Here is a 9,305-nt window from a genome sequence, read left to right as displayed (position 1 = left end):
TGAAACTGAACCCCAGCAACATCCTCAGGGTTGACAATAATGACTCCCGGAGTCTCAGCATCTGGTGTCACAATGATGGTAGGGGGCGTCGTTGGATCATCAACATAGTCTAGCGGAAGATCCAATGACTCTGACTCTGAATCTTCATTGGACCCCCTCGGTTTCTCCTTAACAAATGTCAGGATCTGACTGAGTACGTCCAAGATCACTGACTGGTTCTTCAAGAGGGTCTCCTGTCGACCCTCGACTCTGTCCAACCGCTCAATCAAGTCGGCCAGCTCAGGGGCTGAGGCTGAGGCTGGTGGTGGGGTTGGTGTTGGGGCTGACACTGAGGCTGGGGCTGATGTTGGGGCACAGGTTGATGCTGGGGCTGAGGCTGGGGCTGATGTTGGGGCACAGGTTGAGGCTGGGGCTGAGGCTGAGGCTGGGGGAATAGGAGGGGTGGGACCTGCAACCTCCTCCCCCGGGGCAGCATCAATAAATATCTTGGCTGCCTCGGCAGCCTGAGAAACTTTCTCTGCCATTTTCTCAAAAGTCGCATCCTCCTCCTCATCAGTCTCCGAGGGATCCTGGCCAAGCCCAGGATAAAGGGGAAGATCTCCCTCAGTCAAAGACAAGTAATAGTCTTTTTCTGCTGGCCGAGGCTTCAACATCGGAAGAACAATTAACTGCAAACAACATAAAACATTTGGTTAACTCAAATAATGATAAAATATAAGCATATAGATAAAAAAAAACAACATAACTTACATTCTTCTTCAATAATATCGGTGCGATGACGGACTTGGTGAAATCCTTGTTCTTCCGATGCGACCAGCTAAGCATCCTCGGGAACATGTTTCCCGAGCTCACAACAAGCTCCACCGCAAGCTGTTGGATAGCCTCATATGCCCAGTACTGTAAGGCGGGGGCATAACCATACATACTGTATTTGGACTCTTGCTGCACCTTGGCATCCTTCTTGGCATCATAGTTGGCCTTTTGCTTCACCATGTCCTTCTTACAAGAATGCAATAGCCTCCTATAAGAGTACTTCCCCCATGGATAGCTGAAGAAGTACTCTACATTCTCAACAATTTTTAGAATATCTCGCCAAATGTGCAGTTTTCCCTCAATGGCATTCAGAACCCCCTCAACAAACAGACATAGACCAAGCTTGTACACATCTTCCACAACCGTACAAGTCTTGAAAGCATGGTCCACCTGTGACAGCTTTACTTTCTCAGCATCGTTGAAATACTCCTTTATCAACCGATCGCTGAGATTACGCCCTTCCAACTCTTCTGGTGACGGGAAGGCACTGAAATCCAACCCCGTCACCAGGGCAAACTCTCCCATGCCGAATCTACAAGACTTCGACCCCAAGAAAAAATGCACCTCATCTTCGTTGTTGCTGGCGATTTTCCTCAGCAACAGTTGATGCACCAAGACTCCGGAGAAATTAAACTCCGAAGCCAAAAAGAATTGCTTAAAAGGGGATTCCTTAGCCCTTTCAAGCAGCCCGAGCTCCAAAAACCTGGTCTTGATGTGATTTAAAGTACTACTACCCCGATATGTCACTCGACCAGGAAAGTGATCACTGAACGGAACAAGCAACTTAGGCATCTGTAACAACACATGAAATTTTTTTTGTAAGAAAACAGAATAAAAAAAATTTCAAAAAAACACTGAAATAAGTTGTCATCGAGCTCTATCGATCTCTATCGAGCTATCATCGAGCTGAAACATACCCTATCGAGCACTATCGAAAAACTATCGAGTTCCATCGAGAAATATCAACAACCTAAATTTATCGAGCCTATCGAGCCAGCATCGAGCCTATCGAGCTAAGAAAAATCTGTCTGTCTAGATAAATAACCATCGAGCTACAGTCTAGTCTCATATCGAACCATTATCGAACCTATCGAGCTATGAAAAATCTGTCTGTCTAGATAAATAACCATCGAGCTACAGTCTAGTCTCATATCGAACCATTATCGAACCTATCGAGCCCTTGTAATATAATACAACATATCCTACCGAGCTCTTATCGAGCTCATGTCGAGCTCATATCGAGCCATAATCGATCCATCATCGAACTGTTCAAACTACCTTATCGAGCCTACTATCGAACCATAATCGAACCTATCGAGCCACTGGTTCAAACCCAGAAAAATTTCCCACAAAATCGGACAACCCATTCCACAAATCACAGATTCAACAACGATATAAAGCAAATATGGACTTGGGTTCAAGATTTTACCTTAGTTTTTTAAACTTTGAAGGAAATATGCTCCGTGGGTCTCGGGTTTGACAGAAAAATGGGAGTTTGCAGTGGGCTCGAGATCGCCGGAGAAATGGGAGAAGGTGGGGGCTCGACGGAGAAGGTGGGAGCTCGACGGAGATGCGGGCTCGACGGCTCGACGGAGATGGCGGCTCGACGGCTCGACGGAGGTGGGGGTTCGATGGTTTTTGGGGGATTTTTGTGAGACTGAAAGAGAGAGAAACCGAGACTGAGAGAGAGAAGGCTGAGATTGAATGGGAAGGGTATTTTCGGTAGGAGGGAAAAGCTTAGCATTAATTTGAAAATATTATTAATGTTGGGATTTTTTGGTAATATTAGGTATTATTAGAGATAAAAAGTGAAATTTCCCTTTTTAGATCGATAGGTGAACAATAAGGGAGTAAGTAGCATCGTCTGTTCATCATCACAACACCACAGCAGCCATGGCCACCGATTTCAAGTCCATCCCCATAATTGGTATCGAAATAATCTATCATTCATGTTCGGACTCTCTACTTTAAGACCCTTTTAACTAATCCTGAGCTTTTATGTTTTTGGTATGTATTATGTAGATATTAGTCCTCTCTTGGCCAAGTGTGATGATCCAAAAATGGCCGAAGACCCAGGTGTTTCTGATGTTGTCAAACTATTAGATCAAGCTTGTAGAGAAGCTGGCTTTTTCTACGTGGTACTTTTCTCTTTTTTTTTTCCCTTTTATTAGAGATTTTTCAGTACTTTGTCTGCCATTTCTAAGTATTTGAACAAGAACCCATGAAATATATTGTCTATATCAGTTTCTTAATTCAGTTAGAAAAGTAAAAGAAACCTATTTATTTGAGGGAAAAGAGGTTTTTAGCACTTAGTCTGCAAAGTGTTTGAATAAACATCCGTGAAAGATAATCTCTTTATCAGTTTCTTAATTTAGTTGGATTAGTGTAAAAAGCCTATTTATATTCTTTGGTGACTGCTTTTGGTTGTTTTATGGATTTGATTGAGTGTTTCAAGACTTTGCAAAATCTTTAAATGAGCTTTTGATTCATAATAATTGAACAGAAGGGGCATGGTATGCCAGATTCTCTTTTTAATGATGTAAAAGAACAAACCCGGAAGTTTTTTGGTCTTCAATATGAAGAAAAAGTTAAGATCAAACTGACTCCTGCCGCTGGATACAGGTGTGTATATTTATTGTAACTCACTAGTGTTGCTTTTAATAGTACGTGCGTGTGTATATACTGGGATTTGTGCTAAGAACATGAGAGAAAATTTTCATACAGAGGATATCAAAGGGTTGGAGAAAACATAACCAAAGGTGTACCAGACATGCATGAAGCTATTGATGTAGGTCTTTTCTTTCACTGCTTTACAACTTAATTATAGGTGTTCTTTTAATATCCAATCTTATGATGATAGTAACTATAATTTTAATTTCTTCTTTTTTTTATTGCTTGAATTGAATAAGCATAAATGGTACCTTTTAGCAAGGTAGCTGTTATGTGGATATGTTTTCTGCTTTTTAAAACTTACAAAGTTTGTACTACTTTACAACAGTGCTATAGAGAGCTAAAACCAGGGGCTTATGGAGTTCTAGGCAAAGCTATGGAAGGGTGTAACCAATGGTAATGTGAAAATACTGGCTTTAATAACAACTGCCTTGCTCCTTACCTCAATTGTTTTCATGGCTTCTCACGAGCTCTAAGTACTGCTAGGCCTATTGATTGACATTCAACTTAAGGGGTTCATAGGCAATCTTATGGGGAGAGAAGTTTGAAATGGTTTTTGGGTACATGAGACACTGAAAATATATCTCTTTGTTTCTTAAGCATACCATATATTGTATATTCTTTGCATCTATCTTATATGGTGTTCATTCAAAACCTCCATAGTATTGTGCAAACATACTATTTTTCTTGGGTGTTGAAGTAGGACTAAATCCTTAGTTTATGGAAATTTCATAGTTGGATTCTTTCCATTGCTAATGACTTAACATTTTTGTTGTTCTTATGATCTTTATGCAGGCCACTAGACCCCCCAAAATTCAAGGATATGATGGAAGAATACATCAATCTTTGTACAGGCATGATACCCCTAAGAAAACCAACTTTCTTCTTACCTTTCTAATTTTCATATTTGTATTCTGATCAGAACTTTCTTTTCTTTCTGCTTGTTCTCAGACCTCGCAAGAAACATAATGCGTGGAATTGCTTTAGCTTTGGGTGGATCGCCATACGAATTTGAAGGAGACAGAGCTGGAGATGCATTTTGGGTAACTCGCATCATTGGTTACCCTGGAAAATCCTCTGAAAATGGCCAAGAGAAGCCTATACATGACATTGGATGGTAATGCACAATGCTGAATTCATTTGATGCTCTCACTATCTTTATGGCTTGATCTTATGAATAAAATTACTGATTTACTTTCTTTCTGTCAAACAAATCCAGTGGAGCTCACACTGATTATGGTAAGGCTCTATCCCTTCAATGATGTGAGTATAAGAGCATCAATTTTTGTCACCTAATTAATGAAATTTCATGGCAGGTTTGTTAACATTGCTTAATCAAGATGATGATATAACTGCACTTCAGGTACAAAAGAAGAGAACTTTGAATAGACTTTTCTCTACTTGAGATCAAGCTAAGAGTAAGGAACGAACTGAGACACATCAAATTTAAACAAACCTTATGCTCAATGCTTCACAAGTATTTCGCAAAATAGTCTTTTTATAGCTATTTTGCACAATAGCCTTTCTTTTAATAATTTTTTACAAAATGGTCTTTCAGATACACTCGACAACCAATCAAAAAATTTCGACATCTTGTTTAGAAGCTATTTTCCAAAAAAACTATCAAAAGAATGTCATTTTGTATGATAATATTAGAAAATGGTCTATTTTTACCAATTACTCTTCACACAAAAGTATCAAGCCTCACTCTTTGGCTTCAAATTGGATAAACAATTTCAGGTGAGAAACCGATCAGGCGAATGGATATCAGCTCCTCCTGTTCCAGGAACATTTGTGTGTAACATTGGTGACATGTTAAAGGTAACAAAACTCTTAATTAATAACCAAGTTTATATGCTTTTTGCTAATACCATCTCTCTCTGATCGAACCTGATTGGGAAAAACTGCAGATTTACTCAAATGGCTTGTACGAATCAACTTTGCATAGAGTTATCATTAGCTCAGCCAAATATCGGGTTTCAGTAGCATATTTTTATGAGGTTACCTCTTTACCATATGTTTTCTCAATACAATCAACATACTAATAATTGGTTATAATAGACATTTCTTTAATCTTATTTTGCAAAATAAGCTTCTTTCGATAATTAGTTGCTTAGTAACGAGTGTAATCTTCTCGTGTCGGGAAGATTACATTGCAAAGAATTATCAAAAGAATACTAATACGCAAAATAACTATTAAGAAAAATGTTATTTTATCAAATATCCGATAATACATCTATGTTTGGTTGTTAAAGCTTTGGTTTTGTTGGATGAACAGACGAATTTCGATGCAGCTGTTGAGCCTTTGGATGTATGCAAAGACAGAGTAATTGGTGAGGCTAAGAAATTTGAGAGAGCTGTTTATGGAGAGCATTTGGTTAAGAAGGTTCTCTCAAATTTTGTGTATTAAGATCTTTCTCATCAGCTTAAGACATTTTGTGCTAGCTGTTACTATAGGAGATTATTCTATGTTTTTAATTGTTTGTAATCTAAACATAATTTGTACTTAGTATTGAATAAGATAACACAAGAAAATAGCACAGAACACGTGCATGGCCTTTGTTTTTTCGAAAAAACAATCATAGTTTTCGACCCATGTTTTTATAAATTCATGGAGAGGTAAAAGCTGAGATTTTTGAATGGGCATTATGTGTTCTCAGTAATCAATCAGAGTGTCGTTTGAGCTAGTTATCTGTCGTATTGGACTTGGTCGTTTCTTGTCTCTAAATACAATAGCATAACTTTTGGGGAGAGAGCCAAAGTGACACGGCTTTAATACCATCTAGATGTAAATTTTATGTTAAATTTGGCACAAAAAATGAGTCATTTTCATACTTGGCTCAATATTTGTAATTATACTCCAGTGCACAAGATGTAAATTAACTTGAAAAAAATTAACAATTCATTTAATATTTATTGATAATATACAAATTTAATATATTTTTTTTCATTTTATATTGTAAAAAAGATTAATAAAAAAAGTAATATAGTTTGTCACAATTAATAAGTCAGTGGTAATATGGTAAATAAAAAAGTAACATTTATTGTTGTGCTAAATTTGACACATGCTAAAAGTTGTGTCAAATTTTTAGAACACCATCGTAGTAATACTTTTACTAAAAGGTGTAAAATATAACAATACTACAAAAATTTTTTGACACTCCATCGGAGATGCTCAGTTAACAAAAGCATAGTCTCGAACCAATGTTCCTTATGTGTATGATTTGATCATGAACTTATAGTGGTGGAGCTTCCTTTTGCACATTAGATATTTCTTTTCTTTAGTTCCATAGAGTTTGACTAGCTAACTTTGTAATTTCTCATCGCAAATGAAATTATATCACTAGAAGCATTAGAACTTTGTTATGTGTCTTTTCATGTTTATGTTTTCTTATTAGATATGCACTACAGATATAGAACAATGATACTTGGATGGAGATTCCACCATGTATATTATGACCTATGTACTTCATTTTTCTATAATTAAGAAGTATTTGGTCATTTGTAAAAAAAATAAATTATAACAAGTATATTTGGTTTTTGTTATTTATATTAATTTCTTTGAATAATGTTGTGATTAAGATATCTCTTATGTATAAAAAGTGTGTAGATAACATAAATTATTGGTTTTAATAGTTTTTTTTGTTAACTTTAATGTAATATTCTAAATATTTAATGGAATATACATTTAAAACTAATTAAAAATAAATATTTATTAATTATATTAATATAAATTCAAATATTATAATAATATTTAATATAGGACTACATATTTAATAATTCCTTTAAAATTAATTAAAAATAGAAATTTATTAATTATATTAATATAAATTCAAATATTATAAAAATTACATATTTAATAAATATATTCATATAAATTTAAATTCAAATGTTATAAAATATCATTATTATAATAATATATAATACAATATTAGATCTTTAATAATTATATTAATTTAAATTTAAATATTATAAAATATCATTATAATAATATATAGTACATAATCTTAATATATATTAAATTTTATATTTAAATAGAAAACAATATTTGATTATACTTATATAAATACTATATACAAACAACGTGCAATATGCACGTTTGCTTAGTTTTATTTGTAGAATTTATTAATTATTTTTATTAAATTTATATTATTGTCATATAAATTTTGAAATAAATATTATATTTTAATTAAATAATTTACTTATTTTTGTTTAAGTTTATGTTTGTTTTAGTTTTTGAATTTGGGAGTGACAACTGTAATATCCAACATTTTCAAAATACATTTTTTATTATAAATAAGAGTTTCAATACATAAAATGTACAAGTTTACAAATTTAAGAAATAGTAATGGAAAAATAGTGTTTAAAATATAATTTTATGTAATTAATGAGATTAAAGAGAGAGAAACTTGAGTAGTCAAGTATTGGACCCAAATGTCATAATTTTAATTGGGGATTTTTATACAATTAAGAAAGTTTTGCTAAAGGACTTATTTGAAAAGAATTTGAATATTTCGGGTCCAAGTGTAATTTTAAAAAAAAAGAGGCTTCTGCCTTTTAACCGAGCCTCTCTCTCTCCTCAGAAAATTTTTCTTCTCTTTCTCTCTCCTTCTCTTCCTCTTTCGTTCTCCCTCTCTTTCTCCTCTTTGTGTGCTACTGTTGCCGACGATGCATGACTACTTTCCGGCCACCACATATAGCCACGCGGTTGACAGTTGGATTCAGAGGCCTCCGAACTATCGACCATGCAGGAATCTAGAGCTCACTCATCGATTAAACACCTCAACCGGTCGATTTAAGTTCGCCCACCTCGCAACTTCAAAGTTGCGATTCGGCCACCTCGGGTACCTGTTTGCCGATCCGTCACTACCATCGTGTCCTCGTGTCGTGGGCTTCAAAACCCAGTAAATTTTTCTTACATCTACCATAGTTGGGTGGTGGGCCCACCACGAGCCACTGCGATCCACCGTAGAATTAATAAGTCAAAAGAAGACTAATATGCAAAATAACTATTAAGAAAAATGTTATTTTATCAAATATCCCATAAGATATCTATGTTTGGTTGTTAAAGCTTTGGTTTTGTTGGATGAACAGACGAATTTCGATGCAGCTGTTGAGCTTTTGGATGTATGCAAGTGATTGGTGGGCCTAAGAAATTTGAGAGAGCTGTTTATGGAGAGCATTTGGTTAAGAAGGTTCTCTCAAATTTTGTGTATTAAGATCTATCTGATCAGCTTAAGACATTTTGTGCTAGCTGTTACTCTCTTCTGTTTGTATATACATGAGATTATTCTATGTTTTTGATTGTTTGTAATCTAAACATAATTTGTACTTAATATTGAATAAGATAACAAAAGAAAATAGTACAGAACACGTTCATGGCCTATGTTTTTCGAAAAAAACAGTCATAGTTTTCGACCATGTTTTTATAAATTCATGGAGAGGTAAAAACTGAGATTTTTGAATGGGCATTATGTGTTCTCAGTGATCAATCAGAGTGTCGTTTCAGCTAGTTATCTGTCGTATTGGACTTGGTCGTTTCTTGTCTCTAAATACAATAGCATAACTTTTGGGGAGAGAGAGCCAAAATGCTAGATGTAAATTTTATGTTAAATTTGGCTCAATGTTTGTAATTGTATTTCAGTGCACAAAATGTAAATTAACTTAAAAAAAATTAACAATTCATTTAATATTTATTGATAATATACAAATTTAATATTTTTTTTTCATTTTATATTGTAAAAGAGATGAATAAAAAAAGTAATATGGTTTGTCATTAATTGTTAATTAATAAATTAGTAGCAATGTGGTAAATAAAAAAG

General features: G+C 34.8%; 1 protein-coding gene across 1 annotated transcript; it reads left to right on the top strand.

Annotated features, from left to right (window-relative positions):
- The first annotated feature begins 2,654 nt into the window (after positions 1 to 2,654).
- Positions 2,655 to 6,062, top strand: LOC133812853 (probable 2-oxoglutarate-dependent dioxygenase At3g50210). The gene is made up of 12 exons (XM_062246674.1): positions 2,655 to 2,740; positions 2,836 to 2,951; positions 3,317 to 3,435; positions 3,538 to 3,601; positions 3,812 to 3,879; positions 4,279 to 4,337; positions 4,435 to 4,600; positions 4,703 to 4,722; positions 4,800 to 4,846; positions 5,224 to 5,304; positions 5,394 to 5,483; positions 5,762 to 6,062. Exons 1-12 carry the CDS (start codon positions 2,707 to 2,709, stop codon positions 5,891 to 5,893), a joined length of 996 nt encoding a protein of 331 aa, XP_062102658.1. The 5' UTR covers positions 2,655 to 2,706; the 3' UTR covers positions 5,894 to 6,062.
- The last annotated feature ends 3,243 nt before the right edge of the window (positions 6,063 to 9,305 follow it).

The sequence above is a fragment of the Humulus lupulus genome, chromosome 1, assembly GCF_963169125.1.
Source record: "Humulus lupulus chromosome 1, drHumLupu1.1, whole genome shotgun sequence".
Lineage (NCBI taxonomy): Eukaryota > Viridiplantae > Streptophyta > Magnoliopsida > Rosales > Cannabaceae > Humulus > Humulus lupulus.
This window is presented reverse-complemented; position numbering and strand designations above follow the sequence as displayed.

Bases quoted from the DNA above. Each gene is read 5' to 3' on its own strand.
- LOC133812853 (XM_062246674.1), top strand. From the start codon at position 2,707: ATGGCCACCGATTTCAAGTCCATCCCCATAATTG. The intron at 4,338-4,434 runs GCATGATACCCC...GCTTGTTCTCAG, and splicing joins ATACATCAATCTTTGTACAG to ACCTCGCAAGAAACATAATG. The intron at 4,601-4,702 runs GTAATGCACAAT...AAACAAATCCAG, and splicing joins CCTATACATGACATTGGATG to TGGAGCTCACACTGATTATG.